Genomic DNA, 22,692 nt, shown 5'->3' on the forward strand with positions numbered 1-22,692 from the left:
CTCATCTCGCACGCTAGTAAAGTAATGCTCAAAATTCTCCAAGCCAGGCTTTAGCAATATGTGAACCGTGAACTTCCTGATGTTCAAGCTGGTTTAGAAAAGGCAGAAGAACCAGAGATCAAATTGCCAACATCCGCTGGATCATGGAAAAAGCAAGAGAGTTCCAGAAAAACATCTATTTCTGCTTTGTTGACTATGCCAAAGCCTTTGACTGTGTGGATCACAATTAACTGTGGAAAATTCTGAAAGAGATGGGAATATGAGACCACCTGACTTGCCTCTTGAGAAGTTTGTATGCAGGTCAGGAAGCAACAGTTAGAACTGGACGTGGAACAACAGACTGGTTCCAAATAGGAAAAGGAGTACGTCAAGGCTGTATATTGTTACCCTGCTTGTTTAACTTCAATGCAGAGTACATCATGAGAAACGCTGGGCTGGAAGAAGCACAAGCTGGAATCAAGATTGCCGGGAGAAATGTCAATAACCTCAGATATGCAGATGACACCACCCTTATAGCAGAAAGTGAAGAGGAACTAAAAAGCCTCTTGATGAAAGTGAAAGAGGAGAGTGAAAAAGTTGGCTTAAAGCTCAACATTCAGAAAATGAAGACCATGGCATCCGGTCCCATCACTTCATGGGAAATAGATGGGGAAACAGTGGAAACAGTGTCAGACTTTATTTTTTTGGGCTCCAAAATCACTGCAAATGGTGACTGCAGCCATGAAATTAAAAGACACTTACTCCTTGGAAGGAAAGTTATGACCAACCTAGATAGCATATTGAAAAGCAGAGACATTACTTTGCCAACAAAGGTCCGTCTAGTCAAGGCTGTGGTTTTTCCAGTGGTCATGTATGGATGTGAGAGTTGGACTGTGAAGAAAGCTGAGCGCTGAAGAATTGATGCTTTTGAACTGTGGTGTTGGAGAAGACTCTTGAGAGTCCCTTGGACTGCAAGGAGATCCAACCAGTCCATTCTGAAGGAGATCAGCCCTGGGTGTTCTTTGGAAGGAATGATGCTGAAGCTGAAACTCCAGTACTTTGGCCACCTCATGCGAAGAGTTGACTCATTGGAAAAGACTGTGATGCTGGGAGGGATTGGGGGCAGGAGGAGAAGGGAGACAGAGGATGAGATGGCTGGATGGCATCACCAATTCGATGGACGTGTGTATGAGTGAATTCCGGGAGTTGGTGATGGACAGGGAAGCCTGGTTTAATATGATTCTTAATACATTTACAAAGTATTTTATTTTGAAATAATTTCATGAAGAAAAACTGACATATACTACAAAGAATTTCTGTGTATTCCTCAAGTAGATTCCTTGAATGTTAATATTTACCACATTTTTTTTTTTGTCTTCACACACATTTTTTTCTGAGCCGTTTGTAGTAGGTTATAAGATGGGACGCCATTTTGCAAAATACTTGGATATGTGTTTCCTTAAAGACAAGTATATTTTCTATTAATAACTATAGTACAATTACCAAAATCAAGAAATTAGCATCAAAGCAATACTGTTATCTGATCTAGAGTTTTTTCTTTTAAATGGCCATAATCTCAAGATTTTATTATCTTCATAATAAAACAAAATAAGAAGCTTAGAACTGAATCACTTTGGATCTTTCTCTTCTTACGTCCTCCCAGCTCAACATGCATGTATCTTAATAGCCAGCATTCTCTTAGATCTGCAGTTGGGCTCAGTGCATTCAAGCCTCTGCAAAATCTTCTTTACGGTTTTAGCCTTTCTCTGGAAAACCGGCTTAGTCTGTCCACCATAGCCACTCTGCTTCCTGTTGTAACTCTTCTTTCCCTGGAGAATAGAGAGACTCCTTGCGCTTCTTGGACTGTGTCTCTTTGTGGGCTGGTGCTTCTGGCACTGACCACAGAAAGTCCAACTGGTTTTAGGAATGGTCACCATGTCTGCGAGAGTGCTGTCAGTGTGGGAAGAAGTGAGCCACAGCTTTAACTCCGATTTTGCTAACTGTCTCTGTAGTCTTCCCTAATCTCAGTTCCTTTGTCTTTTAAAAACCTTGACATTCTAAAGAATTCAAGTCAATTATTTTGCATAATGCTCCTCAGTTTGAGTTTATATCCTCATGCTTAGAAATACCACAGAATTGTTGTTGTATTCTTCTCAGTGAATCATATCAGAAGGCATGTGGTGTAATTTTGTCTCATTACTAGTGAAACTTAATTATTGTACGTTTTAGAAGATATTTCTTATCTCTAATAACTGAAATTTCAAGTGTTTATAGTCCTAAAATTTTTCTTTGAATAAATTTTGGTGTATAAAGTTTGGTTATGAATTAGAGACTAGAGCTGAAGTACTTTAAAAAAATGAAGTGATTTTCAGAGCACTTAAAACTATTTTATAGTAACACATTTCAACGTTTGCCAGTAAAAGCATCTGGAAATCAAGAGGAACCCACTCTGTGAATGTTATCTTGAAGCTCCGAACAGGTTCCTTGGGCAAATGAGAAGAGTGAAATAAGAATCAGAATGTAGATTGCCAAAGTGTTCTAATTCAGGGTTCTTACTGCTAACTATTAAGTTAAATTTAGAATCTGAATGAGCTGCTATAAATATGTTTATTCATTTTTATCTTATTAGATTTCCTTATTTATGGTGGTGGTTTGTTCCAGGTGACAGGGAACAAGTGTGGAATTATAGACACAATTATGGAATTGTATAGCCTCTTATGTTCCTGAGACATAAATAATTTTTTCCTGTTTATCAGTTAAGAAGGGCCTTTGCCAGAAAAGCTATAATACTGCCAATCCAGGTGCCCATTCTTTTCTCCCTCTCTTTGCACTGTTCTAGTAGATTACTTTTGCTGAATGGGGGACAGGGTAGACCCTTAGCACATACGTGGTTTTATACTTTTTCAGATTCCCCCTGAGCCCAGCCATGCCGGCTCCCACTGGCTGTGGCTGCCCAGCATGCCCTATGCTGAGATGATCCAGTTACTGAAGGACTGCTCACGCGGGGAGCCGGCCTTTTGGGAGGGGGTTGGGTGAGTTAATTTCTTTCGTTTTTAAGAAAAAAAAAAACCAACATATATATATATATATATATATATATATATACACACACACACACACACACACACACACACACACATGGTGTGGCTTGGCAAAGAAACACACCTTATAAATAAAAATGGGCTGCTGGACCATCTCATGGCTAAGCCATCCTCCCAGCTCTTTCTTGCATAATCATTTCTGCGGAATACAGTGCTTCTAAGTAGAAGAAATTTATGCTTGAGTGGCTTTTTGAATAAACATGTAAGCAGTAAATTAAAAAGTGGCCCAATTATCATAGATCCTATTAAAAGATATCTATTAAAAACAGTAAAAATGAAGTCTCGTACTCATCTCCTTTTTAGTGATAAATTTTTGGAATGACTTTAGAGATAATCTATTATCCTGCACATTAGACAAAGCATCAGTTTGTTATGTCTATACTCTAAAGATTTTCCAAGTCTAGCTGAAGTAGGATATGTGCTTTTGGAAAGCACGTATTTATCTTTAATCCCTGCCAGGGTAATTTTGGGCCTTAGTCTGTGATTTGTAGGGTGGTCTCTGAAATATTGTTTTTTTTTGAAGTTTTGTTGCTATTCCGCCCACAACTTACATGTTACCTTTGCTTATTGTTTTTAACATTTTGAAATAAGAGTTATGGGGAACTAGAAGTGGGAAATTCTTGCCTCTGGGGAAAATGTGCCCTGAGTCACAGATAATGTATATATTCTATAAACTATGAAACCTTTTTATCAGCCCATACTGAGGATAATTGGGGAACAGAACATCTAGTTTTGGTCAAGGAATGAAAACAGCCTGCTGGGGGATGGTAACCTGTAATTGCTTATAGTTCTTAAAGGGCAGATTGGCCTTTAAAGTTAGAGAACTTAGCCAGAAGGATTGCTTAAGTATAGCCCACTCGTTCATTACAGACTGTATCTCTACCTCTTCTGTGACTTAGGGTCTGTGAGTTTGTTTCTCTGATGATCGTAAATCCTTGATGTTTAAATCTTATTTGGCATTATAGTACAGCTTATTAAATTTTACTGTACCTGTTTTGTTTACTTCTAACAAGAGCATAAGTGTTCTGTATGATCACTGAGACTTGCTTCACCATAGCCGTTTCGCTGTTGGCTTTTCAAGGGTCCTGATTTCATACTTGATGGGCTCCAGTGGCTTCCTTGCCTGTGGTCTCATCTCCCCCGAGTCTGTCTGCTCCCCTGCCTCCAGCCTGGTTCTTTACAAGTTAGTCTGTTAAAGGCAGAAACTTGAAGTTACACTCTTCTGTGTCTCAGTGCCTTCTGTGTGCTTAACTGCTTTTGGTAATAGAAATCAAGGATTCTAGGGGTTATCTAGTCTTTCTCCTAATCACTTAAAACAGTAAAATTTTTTTGAATTGATGGTACTTTTTCATTGCTTGGTTATTATTTCATGTAGTTTATTTTAACTGCCAGGCTTTTCTCTTTGTAATTTTATCCTTTCAAAGCATCAAAATCAACAGTGTTTTTGTTTTAATAAACACTTAAGTAGAAACAGTGGTATCATGACAGGTTGACTGGGTTCTAACCTGTTAAGTCATTCTCTACGATTGGAATAAGTTGGAGATCTAAAGTAGGTCCACACACTGTCCTTGTGTCTTTTATTCTAGTTACGTTTAAGCTCAACATATGCAGGCTAGGACCAACTAGATACGATAGAGCAAGGGAACTGTAGATTTATGCAGGGTTGATTGGAATGGCTGACTGGAATTTAATCTAGGTAAAGGATGAAGAAGTGAGATTGGTAAAAATGTTATAGAATTAATGGATTAATGAATTAATGGTTCTGCTGGGATTGAAGGATTGTGGCGTTGGGTGCTAAAGGGAGTGAATTTGAAAGATGTGAGAGGATAATCAAGGAGAGAATTGTATGAGGTTGAAAATTTATCAGACTTGTAGTTAATAATGTATTCATGGGAGTGGGTTCTTGAGGTGTGGGGAGCCCGAAAGCCAGGGATCGGGAGGGATTCCTATTTATGAACAGTGTTTTGTTGTTAATATACTTACTGATACTCTTAATAAGGAAATATGCTTCTGAATTTAAACAAAAATACTTAAATGGTATACTTTCTCTCATCCTAAGCACAGAATACCACCAGTTGTAACAGAAGTTTAAAGGATAAAAATCCAAATCTGTCTCGAGCAGTAAATATTAAAATTTCTCAGATGTTGCCATTATCCAGATCAGATGTCCTTAATCTAGGTCCCATGGACTCTGAAATTGTGTACATAATTTTTCTATGTTTCCAGGAAAAGAGTTCACAGATTTCTTTAAAGTATTGAAAGGCTCAAAATCTGTATGTAAGAAAGTAGTCTCATACCAGAAATGCCTAATATTATAGGGTTTTTTTTTTGGCCATGCGGCATGGCATGTGGGATCTTAGTTCCCTGACCAGGGATCCCACCTGTGTCCCTGCCGTGGAAGCATGGAGTCTTAACCACTGGACCTCCAGGGACATCCTGGAGTATAGATTCTTAAGTCTCGGTGTGGAGAATTTTGTGTGGAGAAGGCTAAATAAAATATTAGCTGACATTGATGGCTTTGTTTTCTCAGGGATGGAGTGTCCATTAAGAGAATGAATGTGTAGCTTTACCTGAGTGGATGGGAAGAGGGCCTTTAGTATGCTTAAATAGTATTTCTTTAAAATAGGTTTTACAATTAATTTTGCTTCTGTTCTTAAATTCTAGTATATGACTCTCAACCCATCTACTAAGAGGAAGAATACTGGATCTCCAGACAGGAAGCCCTCAAAGAAATCCAAGACAGACAACTCTTCTCTCAGTTCACCACTAAATCCTAAGTTATGGTGTCACGTACACCTGAAGAAATCCTTGAACGGCTCGCCACTCAAAGTGAAGAACTCAAAGAATTCCAAATCTCCAGAGGAGCATCTGGAGGAAGTGATGAAGATGATGTCGCCCAACAAGCTACATGCTAACTTTCACATTCCTAAGAAAGGCCCACCTGGCAAGAAGTCTGGGAAGCATAGTGACAAACCTTTGAAAGCCAAGGGCAGAGGCAAAGGCATCTTGAACGGACAGAAATCCACAGGGAATTCGAAATCTCCCAAGAAGGGCCTGAAGACCCCTAAAACCAAAATGAAGCAGATGACTTTGTTGGACATGGCCAAAGGCACTCAGAAGGTGACTCGAGCCCCGCGGAATTCCGGGGGCACCCCCAGGTCCTCTAGCAAGCCTCATAAACACCTGCCTCCCGCCGCCCTGCACCTCATTGCGTACTACAAAGAAAACAAAGACAGGGAGGACAAGAAGAGTGCTCTGTCGTGCGTGATCTCCAAGACAGCTCGTCTCCTCTCCAGCGAAGACAGAGCGCGTCTCCCGGAAGAACTGCGGAGTATTGTTCAAAAACGCTTCGAGCTTCTAGAGCACAAAAAGAGGTGGGCTTCTATGTCTGAAGAGCAGCGCAAAGAATATCTGAAAAAGAAACGAGAGGAGCTGAAAGAGAAGTTGAAGGAGAAAGCCAAGGAGCGGAGGGAGAAAGAAATGCTCGAGAGACTAGAGAAACAGAAGCGGTACGAGGACCAAGAGTTAACTGGCAAAACCCTTCCAACATTTAAATTGGTAGATACCCCCGAGGGGCTGCCCAACACACTCTTTGGAGACGTGGCCATGGTGGTGGAGTTCTTGAGCTGTTACTCCGGGTTACTCCTACCAGATGCCCAGTATCCCATCACTGCCGTGTCCCTCATGGAAGCCTTGAGCGCAGAGAAGGGTGGCTTTTTATACTTGAATAGAGTGTTGGTCATCCTCCTGCAGACCTTGTTACAAGACGAAATAGCAGAAGACTATGGTGAGTTGGGAATGAAGCTGTCGGAAATCCCTCTGACCCTGCATTCTGTGTCAGAGCTGGTTCGGCTCTGCTTGCGCAAATCTGACGTTCAGGAAGAGAGCGAGGGCTCAGACGCGGACGACAATAAAGACTCTGCGTCATTCGAGGACAATGAGGTCCAAGATGAGTTCCTAGAAAAGCTGGAGACCTCTGAATTTTTTGAACTCACATCAGAAGAGAAACTGCAGATCTTGACAGCCCTCTGCCACCGGATTCTCATGACGTATTCCGTGCAGGACCACATGGAGACCAGGCAGCAGATGTCTGCAGAGCTATGGAAGGAGAGGCTCGCTGTGCTGAAGGAAGAGAATGATAAGAAGAGAGCAGAGAAGCAGAAGCGGAAAGAAATGGAAGCCCGGAACAAAGAAAATGGAAAAGAGGAGAATGGGCTGGGCAAGGCTGACAGGAAAAAAGAAGTCGTCAAGTTTGAGCCCCAAGTAGATACGGAAGCTGAAGACATGATTAGTGCTGTGAAGAGCAGACGACTGCTTGCCATTCAGGCTAAGAAGGAGCGGGAGATTCAGGAGAGAGAAATGAAAGGTAAAATCTTGTGGAAAGACGGAAGTCACTAAGGTGTCATGGTAGTGTCTTCATGTGTCACAACTGTTCAGTTATTTTTGTGTGTGATAACCCAGATCCTCCTCCGTGAGTAAGAGTCTTGCTGGAGTGTTCAACCAGGCATTCTGGTTGACAGGCACAGCTTGACTTGGATTGGTGTGATGGTGGCATCTTTTCCGGCTCTAGTGAAGGACCAGATCCACAAGGAGACGTGCTGGAAACAACGTACGACTTGGGAATGGGCCATCCTGGGTTTACACCCCACCTCTGACTTAGCTATATGGTTCTTTGAGCAAGTTGCTTATCCTCATATGCTCAAGATTGCTCTACCAATTGAATGACAAGGTATTTGAAGCCCTCAGTTTGGTCGGCACCTCAGATATTAATCTTTCCTTTATTAAGATGTAAGGAAATAAAACCCGGGGGCTTCCTAGCACCGTTAAGTCTGAACTTAAAAAAAAAACAGCTTTATTAAAAAATAATTCACACACTATACATCTCATCCATGTTTATTGTACAGTTCATTGTTTTAATATATTCACAGATATGTGTAGTCTTTATCACAGTCAATTTTAGAAGACTTTCATCACCTCAAAAAAATACCTCATGCCCTTTAGTTCCCGTGATCCCATCCCGCCCAGTCCTAAGCAGTCCGCTCGCATGGCTGTGTCTCTGTATTTGCCTGCTCTGTTACATCATACCAGTGGAGTTGATATGTGGTCTCTTGTGACTGGCTTCTTTCACGTAACTGTGGTTTCAAGGTTCAGGTTGTAGCGTGTTTCAACGCTTAATTCCTTTTTATGGTTAAATATTGTTCCACTATTCGGATATGCCACATTTTGTTTCTCCGTTTATCAGTTGATGGACATTTGTTTCGTTTTACTCTTCTGGCTATAGGCATTGCTGTACAAGTTTTTGTGGGAACATATGTTTTCATTTTTCATGGGTGTATATACCTAGGGCCCACGGCAGTGAAAGTGCCAAGTCCTAACTGCTGCACCTCCTAGGAATTTCCCTGTATTGGTTTTAAATAGATGAAATTTGTCTTAATTTTTTAAAGTAACATCTCTAGACTGATGCATTTTCCAGTTTCTTGCTACATTGTAGGTGTTATAGTCAGTAGAGCAGTAAGGTTTCTGGCATTGTAAATAGCAATACCTTATTTATAGTATCAAAGTTTGTGACAGTTGTGGAAAAACTTAAAAGGCAAAATTCCTGGGCTTCTTTCTTTGTTGAGGGAGATTTCTATCTAGATAGAATAAACTTAGGAATGACCACAAGTAAATGGATTAAAAAATTTTTTCATCATTGACAGTGTTAACTTGATGAATAACTTGATAAATTGTATTAAGTAGGCAGTAATTGCTATTATCTGCCAATGCTTCCCTGCTCTTGCTTTCTCAGTTCTTTTTTTCTAAATTCCTCAGCACTGATATACTGTGCTGTTTTGTGTTTTGAAATAACTATTCTGGTCTTATTCATCCTCATCATTTTGAGGATCCTGTGGCTAGTCTTGTCAGAAAATGTTTCAATTAATTCCACTTGAGGACTGTTTTAAGGTTACATTTAAAGTTGTCAATAAAGTAAAATGAATTTATTATAAAATTAATAAGACATTAAGTTTTGGAGAAAACAGATTTTGCACTGAGTTGATGGCTGAGACGTCACCAAAATTCAAAGACCATAGAAGGACCAGATAGAAATTGCTGCCTTACATGTTATTTCTTAACAACAGGTCAGAATAAAGAGAAGGAAATGAAGGTTTGATGAATATCTGCTTTATACCAGGCACTTTTCACTCCTTGTTTAAATTTGTAAGATTCGCTAGAAAAAAAATTTAATCATTGCTTCTTTTTACCTTCAACAGTGAAACTAGAGCGCGAAGCTGAAGAAGAACGAATACGAAAGCACAAAGCAGCTGCCGAGAAGGCGTTCCAGGAAGGGATTGCCAAGGCAAAGCTAGTCATGCGGAGGACTCCAATTGGCACAGATCGAAACCATAACAGGTAAGTTATTCGATTCAATTTTTATCATCTCTTAGGGCTGTTATAGTGTTGCTAGTTAGTATTGAGATTAGACAGGCTTCCCCTTTTGTGGATATTGGACACAGATTTGCTCATCGCTCATTTATTTGTATATTACTCGGCCAACTGCTAGGGTTATGAATCTAGATAAGACATGACCTTATCCTTGAAGACTCAACAGATAGGAAGCTTAAATTGTGGTAGGAGAAATGTAATCCTAATAATCCTTTAAAAATAGTAAGATATTTTAACTGTGTACATTGTGTGGAACCTAAAGCAGAGAAATATTAGTAGTTATAAAAATTATAGATAGGAAGTGAATCTCAAATTCCTCAAATTTTCGTATGCTGTGCTTTAGAGTTTGTATCTGCTCAGTGTTCAATGACATTCTGTAATCATCTTGTTCAACAAGGAAGTTATCCTGTGCTCACGGTGTTTTATTATTATATTAACATTTGGTTGTGATTTATAGATACTGGCTCTTCTCAGATGAAGTTCCAGGTTTGTTCATTGAGAAAGGCTGGGTCCATGACAGCATTGACTACCGATTCAGCCATCACCGGAAAGACCACGCAGACTCTCCTGATGAGGACTACTGTCCCCGGAGTATGTATATCTATTAGTTATTTATCCTGCTCAAGACCGTCTTTCCTTTGTCACTTTTTTTCACTTGGTAAATTTCTTTTATCATCTTCTTAGGTAGAATTATTTGAGTGAGGTGGGAAGATGTGAAATGCCTAGAAAAAGGAAGAAAACTTGATTACCAGCTTTGTAAAACTTGAGTATTAGGATATTTGGGTATTATATTTATACAAGTAGTTTTCAAACTTTGTTCCTTGGGAGTCTCTTTGTAGGTACGTCAAAGGCTGGAATTAAGGTAATTCTTTTTTTTTCCCTAAGAAATAAATTAAAAGAAAAAATTTTTTTAATTTAAAAATACCAGATGGTTAGATCAGATTTTCTCAGCGTCACTGTTGCTAACGTTTGGGGCCAGATAATTCTTGGTAGCAGGAGGTTGTCTTATGCGTTGTAGGTTGTTTAGCCGCATCCCTGACTTCTGCCCATGGGATGCTGTTAGTGACAACCACATGCCACAAGATACTGCCAGATGTCCCCTAAGAGGCAGCCTGGCTTTCTGTTGAGAACCATTGCATTAGATGATCCATAAGCTTCTTTCCAGTTGTACTTTATAATAACCTAATGAAAATTGCTCCTTAAAAAGTGTTCTTTCATTTTAGAGAAACTCATAATCCAGATTTTAAACTCACAAAATTGTTAAATAATGAAATTAATGTATATCCCTAAACTTCGAATTCAAGGCATTTTTCATGTTGAATTACGTTGTGTGTCCAAATGTGGCTCTTAGTAGAAAAATCTAGTTTGGGCAGACTTTGTAAATATCCAGGTGAGAGCAGCAACTGTGAAGTGAGAATCTTCAGACTTGAGAGTGATTCCAGGGGGATGAAGGACTGTGGTTTTATTATGTGTCTCAGAAAATTAATGGCTATTTTTAGAAATTCAGTCCCACAGTTACAGTTTCTCCCGAGAGGAGGTTGTCATCCGTATTTCTTCACTTCTAGAGCATCCTGGTGGATGTTGTTCCTTCCTGTTGTCTAGTTCCAGCATGGCAGGGTTTCTTCAGAACTCCCTGATGGAAAAGACACAACAAGGTTACGTGTTAATGTTGCAGGGAAGATGTGCAGGTTAAAGTGGGAGAAGGGGAGCAGCGGGGAGAACCAATTGTAGGAGAACCAATTGTAGGATTAGGTAAAGCCTCAAGTACTGGCTTTAGGTCTGTCTAGTAATGTCATATATTCGGATACAGAAGCTGGATTACAAAAAAGTTCATCCTGTTTGACATTTGCAGCCACTTCCAGGGCTAAACTAGTAGTAGTTGATATATTTCAATTGTGTCTACTTCACCACAGATACCTTTGTGCCAAACAGCGTCATGTACCAGGAGCAGATTATGTATGTGCTCTGAGATATTTAGTCGTCTCTCTCCCTTCTAACTTGTGATACTCTTAAACCTTGACCTGTACAACTGTTCAGCTGTCTAGAGAGCAACTATCTCAGATACTGTGCTGTCTGTAAGATGTTTAAGAGAAATTAGCATCTGTTGTACATGTGGATATATTCAATAGGCAGTGTCTGTGTACCGCTTAGATTTAAAACTAGGAGTGGAGTTACTTGCTGTGTTCAGCCTAACGTGTACATTTTTTTTAGGTAAGAAAGCAAACCTAGGCAAAAATGTAAGCACGAACATGCACCACGGCCCAGCAGCAGAGATTGCCGTCGAGACCACTGTACCCAAACAAGGACAGAATCTATGGTAATGTGAGCATTCATCTGTCTGCTCTTTCTTCTTCGTTTTCAGTGTTAAGGAAATATTTGATACAGTGACAGCAGTGAGTTAGTTATTCACTATTGAGAGCGTTTTGTGTGACTCTGATTTCTTGGATATGTAAGCTCATTGCTTTAAAAGCAGACTTGATTTTTTTTTTTTATAAGAATATATTTGTTTGCTTTAAGGTTTAGAATTTATTTTTCTGTTGTAATGTAACTATATTATAGGACAGATCTTATATAGCATTGAAAATGCCTTTTAGTCTGCTTGGGAATAGAGCAGGATTTTCATCTCTATTAAAGAGTAAATCATTATAAATACAGCCATTAATCTTCGTGTGTGCCTGTTCTGCTTTAAGCTGGGAACTAGGTTTTGGAGAGGGTCCCTTCTACTTTGTGATCGCATCAGCTGCTTTGGTTGTGCTCACCTTTGGTTTTGGATATAAGTTTACTCTTTAAAGGGGTAGGGACAAGAGTGAACTTCGTGAATTTGTACACTTGTCTCATTACATTTTAGCAGAAACATTGGCTCCAGTGTCCTGGGATAAAGTTAACATTAGGTCTTATGGCAACAGTAAATTTTTCTACTTCTGAGCAAGGTTGGAATTCTGCTTTCCCACTCCCACCACCATAGTGTTTGATTCCACCCTCCCCCCTCCCCCCCCCACACACACAGAGTTAACAAGCTTTTTTTTGGCCCCTGCAGGTTTTTATGTGATAGTCAGAAGGAACTGGATGAGTTGCTAAATTGCCTTCACCCTCAGGGAATAAGAGAAAGTCAGCTTAAAGAAAGACTAGAGAAGAGGTAAGGGTTTTCATCTTGCTCTTCACATCTTCTTTTCTGCATTAGATATTATACATACTTTGGTGGGGGGGTCGTTGTTTAGCCATAAAAGCTTAAGTAAAATTTTAAAAGCCTGTAACCCTCTTATGTTGTTTGGTATTTTCTTGACACCTCATAATTATTTGGAAAATTAGGCTATTAAAGCATGTGGATACAGGGTAGCAGGGTTTTTCACTAACGTGCCACATACCAGGCCGAGAGCTTCACTGGAGTTAGGTAGCCTTGTAAACACCGTTCCGCATCGGTCGGTATTCAGAAGTATTCTGCCAGTATCCAAAATAGCCATAAAATGAAAACAACCTCAATTTTATCAACTGATGGATGAATAAACAAAATGTGGTGTATGCATAAATTCAACCATTAAAAGGAGCAAAGTGCTGAAATATGCTGCCACATAGATGAACATCATGCTTAGTCAAAGAAGCCAGACATAAAAGGGCATGTAGTGTGTGATTTCACTTATGTGAGACATGCACAGTAGGCAAATTTATAGTCAGAAAATAGATTAGTAGTTGCCAGGGGATGACGGGTGGGGGGAATTGAGTGTACAAATGAACATTCTCTCTGGAGGAGCACAGCTTCAAACCAGGCCTCAAAGAATTTCCACAGATACAATTCTAAGAAACTCATGGTAAAAAAAAAAAAAGTTTAAAAAAATCCACACAAATAAGGTATCATAAATGAGAGGTAAAGAAACACACAAGATACTGGAATTACCATGTGCAGAATACAATCAGTGTGTTTCTAAAGAGTCAAGAAAAATAAATTTGAGATTTGTGTAAGAAACAGATTGTTAAAAAGCAGAGCTAAAAAGATCTAAATCAGTCTTGTAGAAATAAAACATGTCATTCAAGTCATTGGAATCTGTAGATCATTTTTTAAGTTCCTTTATTCCTCCTCCCCTTTCTCTCAACTTTTCTAGGTACCAGGACATTATTCATTCTATTCATCTGGCCCGGAAGCCAAATTTAGGTCTAAAATCCTGTGATGGCAACCAGGAGCTTTTAAACTTTCTTCGGAGTGATCTCATTGAAGTTGCAACAAGGTTACAGAAGGGAGGACTTGGTTATGTGGAAGAAACCTCAGAATTCGAAGCTCGGGTAAGACCATCAGGAAAATACCCTTGAAGTCTGTTAATTTGGAATTGTTCCCTGATACTCTTCTTGGCTTCCCTAGATGACCCTGGGGATCATATGTTTATTTTGAAAGACACATGTGGAATCCTAAGTTCTCTGTGTACATATAGTATTTTTTCCCTTTTCATCATTTGCTGGTTTCCAGAAAAATCTAATAGTTGGCTCAGAACCTTTGTTAAAAAAGAGCTTTTCTGTTAAGTTGAAAGAAGACTAGTCCTGAAGTCATAGTCATAACATTGTTTAACCTGTCCATTCCCACGTGATGCCTGTGCTTTAGGGTAGGAAACGTTTGTGTATCCCGCTTTTGTCCATTCTCTAACCTCATCACCTCAGTGGAGTAAATCTTGTGTTGGGCAACACTCATGCTGCTAAATAGGTAATTTCAGTGAAGGTATACTTACTGCTCAGAAGGACCCTAAAGTGTTACAGGTGACCCAGTTCAAGAGACACTGTGTCCCACATTAGATAAGTTTAGGTATCAAAGCTGGAGAAAAGATTGGAAAACACTGTCCATCAGTTATTACTATGGGGCTTCCCTGGTGGCTCAGATGGTAAAGAATCTGCCTGGAATGCAGGAGACCCAGGTTCCATCCCTGGATTGGGAAGATCTCCTGGAGAAGGAGAAGGGCATGGCTACCCACTCCAGTATTCTTGCCTGGAGAATTTCGTGGACAGAGGAGCCTGAGAGGCTAATTTTGTGTTAATTTTAAATAATGAAATCCACATAATTCCAAACATCAATATTGGTGAGTCTTTTCAAATTTTTAAATATGCATTATATGTGTTAATAGTTATATGATTTTTATGAGCAGTTGGGGATCCCCCCGCCCCCCCAGTTTTCCCTCCTTTATAGGAACTTTCCATTTCTTCTAGTCTTTGTATCACTTTGGTGTACATAATAAGCCATGGAGTTGATATGGTAAATCTTTTATTGTCAGGCTTCTGTTTTTTTCTTTGCTATTTGAATCAGCAAATCATAATATCATCTTATATATGTAACTTTTTTTTTCATTAGCTCTGTTATGAGTTCTTGGTACATTCCCTGGGAATAGGATTGAAACATATTTATTGTTCAAATTTGTTTTGGTTTTTAATAGGAATTATTTAACCAAAAGGATTCTGCCAGTTTCAAATATTGTAATTGCTTTTTTATTTAGCAAGTATTTATCAGTTGCCTACTTTGTGCCAAACCCAGACCCATACCTTGCTAGCATTGGATTATCATCATTCTTCTCTTTTCATACTGTTCATGGGGTTCTCAAGGCAAGAAGACTGGAGTGGTTTGCCAGTCCCTTCTCCAATGGACCAAATTTTGATTCTCTTCGTAGTTATAAAAGGGTACTTTTAAATCGGCATGTGTCGTGTGACTGAGAAGGTAGAGCATAATTTGGATCAAAGTGATCTAGCTTATACTTCTCCATTCATAAAATCAATGTGAGGCTTCGATGAGATCGTCATCTAAAACGTATTAATGGCTTAGAGTTTGTAAGCTAGTGGGTTGGTAAATTTTTACTTTCCTTCTGTTCTTCTTTGCCTTGAGACTCATTTGTACTTAGTAGGCACTCGGTTGCTGAGTGAATGAATGAGCTCAGTAACTTCCTTAAGTAGAGCAAGTTTCAGCATCTCATGGGTCCCTTCATCAGGGATATCCAAGTAGTCTGGCTACTTTCAAATGTATAAGCCTTCCATTTAACTGAGGCACCCAGTTAAATTAATGTTACGTGACCAGTTTCAGTTTAGGTTGATTTGAATTTAATTGAGGATAGTCTGCTTTCATCTTTCTCTTGGCCTTTCACTCAGTCTAGTCTTGAAATCGTTTTCTGTAGGTGATTTCACTAGAGAAACTGAAGGATTTTGGTGAATGTGTGATTGCCCTTCAAGCCAGTGTCATAAAGAAGTTTCTCCAAGGCTTCATGGCTCCCAAGCAGAAGAGAAGAAAACTCCAAAGCGAAGATTCAGCCAAGACTGAAGAGGTGGATGAAGAGAAAAAAATGGCAGAGGAAGCAAAGGTATTTTAGCTAATGAAGATGTCATTTTATGACTGTAGAAGTATGTAATCTGCTGTTAAAATTATCTAACCCTGTGCCTTGTAGCTGCATAAACACTGTTCCCTGAGCCAGTGTCTGATCTTTATCCCTTTCTCCAAATGTTGTTTTCAAACTGGTCTGTGGAGCACAGCCCTGCCTACAGTGCTGGATACTGTGTTAGACACCCCCAAACCCCCAACACACACACCTTTTACCTTTACCAAAGCAAATTCCGTTTTTAAAAGGGGTTTGGGTGTGTGTTCAGTCATGTCTGACTCTTTGCGACCTCATTGCCTGCAGCCTTCCAGGCTCCTCTGTCCGTGGGATTTCCCAAGCAGTTTCCTCCTCCAGGGGACCTTCCTGACCCAGAGATCAAATTCATATCTTCTGTGTCTCCTGCATTGGCAAGTGGACTCTTTACCACCGAGCCATTTGGGAAGCCCTTTTTTGAAAGGTGGTGGTTTTTAATGTTTTTTTAATTGTAAAATATACATAATGAACAACTTTGCCATTTTTACGTGTAATCTGTGTCATTAAGTACGTTCACATTGTTCTGCAACTATTACCACCATCTGTCCCCAGAATTTTTTTTATCTTCCCAAACTGAAACTGCCCATTGCACACTAAGCTGCCCACTTCATCCTTCCCCAAGTCCCTGGCAGCTATCGTTTTCTTTTTGTGTTTATGGATTTGAGTATTCTAGGTATCTCATGTAAGTGGAATCATACAACATTTGTCCTTTTGTGACTGGTTTAACTTCTTCAAAGTTAATCTGCGTTGTAGCATGTGCCAGAATTTCCTTCTTTTGTAAGACTGAGTAATATTTCATTGTATGTATAGACCACATTGTGCTTATCGGTCCATCAACAAACACTTGAGTCACTGCCACCTTTTGACTATTGTGATTAATGCTGCTGTGGGCCTGTAGAGCTTGTCTGGAGGTTCTGTTCAGGGAACACAACTACTTGTGCACGTTGGGCAAAGAAAGGCCCTCCTCTGTCAGGGAAGGTTGTCTTCTTTGACCAAGCTTGAAGCAAGTGGCAAGGAGAGAGGAGGGGAGGGAGAAAAGTGCAAACAAGGGAAAGTATTCCACTGCATAATGGCTGGGACTGGCTTGCCTCTGCTGGTCACTTTGAATAGTCTGGGGGTTTTGGTGATAAGTAGAAGCCAGAAGTCCTTGCCCTCAAGACCTGTATGAGAGATGCTTAGAGTAGTGTGACGAATATGGAGGAAGACCAGTCCATGGCTCGCCTGTGAGGGATCCAAGGGCCACTTAACACTTGCCAGAGGAGAGAACCTGTTAGCTGGATTTTAAAGAACAAGTAGAAATTAATCAGGCTGTGGAGAGGGGTGGGCGCAGTGTTAGTCTGAGCTGGAGTTGCTGCTCATCACTGACCACTGGTCCTTGTTTCGTCCTCTGAGTTGACATGGAAGGAGTTTACTCTCTGAAGCTCCTCTGGGAGTTGTACACAGTTGTCATGTTGCCCCCAAGTTTCTTCCTAAGACTGAGAGTGATATACGATACAAGAAACATTTTAGGTGAGAGGTGAGCAGAGAACTAAGATTAGATAAAGTGAACTAAGTTAGATAAACTTTAAACTTAATTCATGACACAGACTCAGCTTTCACACACATGTCATTGTCTTACAGGAATACAGCATCCAGGTAACCTCTAGGTGAAATAAGACATCAGACAGCTCATACTCTCCTTTGCTGAATCTCTTCTCATTAGGCATACTTTCAGCCTTGCTGAATGCTTCATGGGTTTCGTTTTTAACCCAGTTCTATTCAGAACAGTCTCCTCCTTGATGTGATCTTTCCTTGCCATTCCTTTACTCATATTATTTATTTTCTTCTCATTGGGAACTAGTAGCTATATAGCGTTCTCATTAAGTTCCTTTTTAGTATTCAACCCCATAGTGAAGTAACATCTTTTCAGTTTGTCATATGAGACGATTCTTAGCTTGGTTGGGGAGGAAAATATGAGCACTTTTTTTAACCTTGGGGCCCAGACACATAGCACACAAATGGAAAACATGGAGGAGTTTCTTGGAAAATCAATTAGGTTGCCGACTAAGTAGTTCAACAATGTTCTCCATTAAAATGGCATTATGCCCTGCAGTTCCCCACCGAAGGTCAGCCTTGCCACAGCTCTGAAATTTTCCACTGTCCTTTGCTTTGAAGGTTTCCACTTAGCACGGGCCAGGGTTTTTCAGCTGGCACTAGGCTGCTGCATTGAGCTAATGTCAGTTTCTAATCTGTGCTTCAGTTTCCTTTTTTGTGAAAGTAGATTATCTCTTAAATCCCTTCATGTGGTAGTCAATTATTTCAGTTATTTAATGTTTATTTCATTTTCTGGCGTTCAGTGGGAAAGATGTTTTATAGTTGGGCGAAATCCTGGGTTCTGTTAGGCTCTCTGTTTACTTTGGATGCGTTTGTCTTGACAAGCTGGTTATCTGTTTTTCCATTATAAACATTCTTTTATGGAAGAATATGGTCTGACGCCTCATTATATTCTTGTCAAACTATGATGTTGTCTTTTTAGTGTTAGGTAAAGGGAATTAATGGTGGCTTGCCCATAAGCTGGCTTCCCCTTAATTTTGTTATATACACTTCTGCTGTTTCTAACTAGGGCCCAACTTGGCTTAAATATGTTGGAGAATTTGACTTTTTCATCAGAATAATGTGTCTGGCTTCCCAGCAATACTGCAAGACAGAGCATTGACATGATGGCGCTGTGTTGACTGTAAAACCTTTATCTAGCTGCTGTTGATCTGTTTTTAAGTCTTGGATAATGTGGTTTTTGTTTTTATTTAATGTTCTAGACTGGAATTTTGTGCAGTGGGAGGAGACTAAGATGTTCTTTAAAATGTTGAGTGCCAGTTGTTTTTGTTTTTGAAATTAGAGGCTGGTTGAAGACAAGGCCTTTGATGCCAGCAAAGGTCCGTCTAGGTCAAAGCTATGCACTTTCCAGTAGTCATGAATGGATGTGAGAGTTGGACTGTAAAGAAAACTGAGCGCCAAAGAATTGATGCTTTTAAACTGTGGTGTTGGAGAAGACTCTTGAGAGTCCCTTGGACTGCAAGGAGATCCAACCAGTCAGTCCTAAAGGAGATCAGTCCTGAATGTTCATTGGAAGGACTGATGCTGAAGCTGAAACTCCAATACTTTGGCCTCCTGAAGCAAAGAACTGAGTCATTGGAAAAGACCCTGATGCTAGGAAAGATTGAAGGCAGGAGGCAAAGGGGACAAGAGAGGATGAGATGGTTGGATGGCATCACTGACTCGTTGGACATGAGTTTGAGCAAGCTCCAGGAGTTGGTGATGGACATGGAAGCCTGGCATGCTGCAGTCCCTGGGGTCGCAAAGAGTCAGATATGACTGAGCGGCTGAACTGAACTAAACTCAAGACAAGGCTGGTCTGGATGAATAACACAGTGGATAAAACAGGACCTAATGTTTAAATGCCAGCAGCGCCGGATGGGGGATCAGGAGACCTGGCCCAGATTGCTGAGATCTTGGGCAAACTTTCTTTTCACGAAAAATAAAAAATGAACATTCATACAGATGTGCACAAACATTCATAGCAGTCTTACTCAGAATAATCAAAAAGCGGAAGCAATCCAAGTGTTTGCCAGCTGATGAATGGATAAACAACATGGATGTATTACTCCGCAGTTTAAGTGGAATGAAGTACTGTTACATGCTGGGATATGGATGAAGCTAGAAAACATGCTCAATTAAAGAAGCCAGTCACAAAAGGCCACATGCTGTGTGAAACGTCAGAATAGTTAAATCTATAAAGCAGAGGAAGATTGTGGTTGCCTCGGGCTGAGGAAGTGGTGGGATAGGGTAGGGAATTGTGGGTTAGGGTAGCGATAGGAAATGGCAAGTCTTTCTTGGGTGGTAAAAATGTTCTAAAATTAAGATTATGTTGATAGTTGTAAACCTCTGTAGATATGTGAAGAGCCATTGACTATACGTTTAATAGGGAGAACTTATTAATATATATCTCTAGTCTATTTTCGGAGAAGGCAATGGCACCCCACTCCAGTACTCTTGCCTGGAAAATCCCATGGGCGGAGGAGCCTGGTAGGCTGCAGTCCATGGGGTTGCGAAGAGTCGGACACAACTGAGCGACTTCACTTTCACTTTTCACTTTCATGCATTGGAGAAGGAAATGGCAACCCACTCCAGTGTTCTTGCCTGGAGAATCCCAGGGATGGGGGAACCTGATGGGCTGCTGTCTATGGGGTCGCACAGAGTCGGACACGACTGAAGTGACTTAGCAGTAGCAGTCCGTTTTTAAAATGAGGTTTAAATAAGCTTATTCTCAAGGTCTCTTCCAGTGTTTTGGTGTGTTTGTTTTAATGAGGCCACATGTGCTAGGTGCTCAGATTTTATAATTTATAGGAAATGTTTTTTAAATGTTGATAACTTGTGTCCATCTGACCACTAGAGGACACCAAAGCCCATTTTAGCTGTTCCCTGGCTGTTCTCAATAACACTCTTAGGAACTGAACCTAAAATTCTTAAATGTATATTCCATCGAATGAAGAAGATTTCAGTTTCACTACAGTAGGAGACTCTCTGGTACCACACGTCAGCTCTCATTACATTAGGGTTGAAGACCAGCGAGGCAGCCGTGATTGTGTATCTTACATCCTGCTGAGGCACTCTGAAAAGGGAAGGAAGGAAGTTGTATTTCAGAGGCAGATGTTGAAATATCTGCACTGCAAGTTGGAGTAAGGAATGAGTCAGTTTTCACTAGAACTTGAGCAGCCTCTTAAATAGATGTTTGTGGTGTGTTTGTGTTACTTACCGTTGTTGTTCATAAACTTACACCCAAGGCTCCTGGTTTCTGTGAGAAGAAGACAGCCTTTGTTCCCCTCCCTCCTCCTGCACACCAGGGCAGTGTGGAGCTCAACTGTTGTTTTCCCTCGGCAGCTTTGTTTTAAGCCTGTGGCCTTCCGTGTAAAGGCCATACGGCCTTTCTTACAGGAGGGAGACTATTACTTGAAATAGGCCTTTTTGCTTAGGACAGGGCAGTAAAACCCAGCAGGGGTGGTGTCAGTCAGCTGGAGCTAGCCAGGCTGTGAAAGTAGCCAGCATGTCTGACTTCAGTTCAGTCATGACTGACAGCAGAATGAACTCCACAAGGCTCTCGGCTCCTGGTGGACTGCCTGAGCGTCACCTTGTCCAGTTCTTGTGTTGTCTGACTGTTGAGAATGATGCCGTCTATCATGCCATTTAATCATTTAGGCTTTCTAAGTGCTTTGAAAGTGTCTGCAAAAAATCGCCTTTCAATTAATAAAACAGCAGTACAAATACATGAGTTATTCTAAAATGGTGTTTTTGTTCCGCCTCAGAATGTGTGTTTTATTGAGAGGGTTGAAAGTTCTTAATTGTATTTTTCTCCATCACAACTCTTTTGCTAATGCTACATTAATTTCCATTTTTTGATGATGTCAGGAGACAGTGGGTTATGCTGAGTAACTGCCCAGAATGAAATCAGACCAACCTCCAGCGCTTTACAGTTGTCACTTCAGTTAGAAGTTGGTGATCAAGTCAAGAGAAATGTCACATATCTGTGCTTCATACTTTTAAGGACTGTAGAACGACTCATATCACTGGTATTTCTAGGCCCTGTATCTGGGATCGGGGCACATACTGGTGCAGAAAGTGATACTCTTGTTGACCACAGTTTTGTTAGCTCCATGACATTGCTGCGTACTAGCGTTATTTACACAGTGTTTCTGCTTTTAAATGACACTGAGTCTTTTAAGTGGATTTCACTAGAAGAGACTCGTCTCTAGTCACCCGCCCCCCGCCACCAAATTCTTTGTGTGCCCTTTGGAACTTTTTTGCACCCTTTAAGGCCTTGGTTTCTTCTGTAAGAGAAATGGGTTAGACCGGAGGGGCCCTAGAAGGTGAGTACACTCGGGATTCTCCCGTATCTTTACCTGATCCCTCTCTCAGCGTGTGCTCTGTCAGTGTGCTGTGAAAGGCCCATATCCTGTGCCTTTGCGGTCACTGTAGTAATGCTGGCCTGCTTTGGTCTCTGTTTAGGTCGCATCTGCTCTGGAAAAATGGAAGACAGCTATCCGCGAGGCTCAGACTTTTTCCAGAATGCATGTTCTACTTGGGATGCTTGATGCCTGTATCAAATGGGATATGTCAGCTGAAAATGCTCGATGCAAAGTTTGTCGAAAGAAAGGTATATTTAAATCAGAAAGAAAGGTATATTTAAGTCAGAGTGGCTTATCTGAGTGTATTAGGCACTTGGGCTTCCATTTCCAAGTTCTTTTCTCCCTAGAGAGTTCTGTGCACACAGCTTTTAGATGTGGGGAGACAGATTTCACCTTCTGAGAGTCCATAAAATGCTGGTCTTTAAAGTCGAATGCCCACAAATCAGAGCAGCCCCTTTGTGCCTCAGTTTTGAGTATAAAATAAGAACAGTTGATCTTGCCAAGCTTTAAGTTTTCTCTAAGGAGCAAAATTAGTTTAACCCAAATTTAAAATCTGAATTTTACTCTTCTGTGGTGCTGCCAGTAGAGGGCAGTATTTGGACGCTATGAAGAAGGAAGTTTGGACTTTATATTTTGGAATCCTGCAGAGCGAAGCATGTGGAACTGTTTAATGCTGGAGCTTTTAGGAGCCCCGTTATGTTCTAAAAGCCCCTCAGTGATTGACTTCTCAGTGTCTAAAGTTGTGGTGTGACAGGTTAGGATATACTTTCCAAGGATGAAAAGACCTCTCTAAAATCATTTAGTTGCTCTAAAAACTGAAGGTTGGAGGGGGAAACGATCATTTAAATTGGTTTGGTGTATTTTCAAATGTAAGGGAACCAA

At 40.5% G+C, this 22,692-nt stretch overlaps 1 protein-coding gene and 1 pseudogene across 1 annotated transcript in view; one reads left to right on the forward strand and one right to left on the reverse strand.

The window, feature by feature from the left end:
* The window catches only part of BAZ1B (bromodomain adjacent to zinc finger domain 1B), a 56,307-nt gene that overhangs the window by 25,154 nt on the left and 8,461 nt on the right, over window positions 1–22,692 (forward strand). Inside the window, exons 7-14 of the mRNA XM_019987511.2 lie at window positions 5,745–7,446; window positions 9,332–9,470; window positions 9,961–10,094; window positions 11,715–11,820; window positions 12,541–12,639; window positions 13,601–13,778; window positions 15,641–15,823; window positions 21,911–22,058. Of these exons, the coding sequence (XP_019843070.2) occupies window positions 5,745–7,446; window positions 9,332–9,470; window positions 9,961–10,094; window positions 11,715–11,820; window positions 12,541–12,639; window positions 13,601–13,778; window positions 15,641–15,823; window positions 21,911–22,058 (2,689 nt within the window). The remainder of the gene's footprint in view (window positions 1–5,744; window positions 7,447–9,331; window positions 9,471–9,960; window positions 10,095–11,714; window positions 11,821–12,540; window positions 12,640–13,600; window positions 13,779–15,640; window positions 15,824–21,910; window positions 22,059–22,692) is intronic.
* Window positions 1,439–2,462, reverse strand: LOC109578385 (large ribosomal subunit protein eL42-like; annotated as a pseudogene).

This window comes from Bos indicus, chromosome 25 (genome assembly GCF_029378745.1).
Source record: "Bos indicus isolate NIAB-ARS_2022 breed Sahiwal x Tharparkar chromosome 25, NIAB-ARS_B.indTharparkar_mat_pri_1.0, whole genome shotgun sequence".
In the NCBI taxonomy this organism is placed as follows: Eukaryota; Metazoa; Chordata; class Mammalia; order Artiodactyla; family Bovidae; genus Bos; species Bos indicus.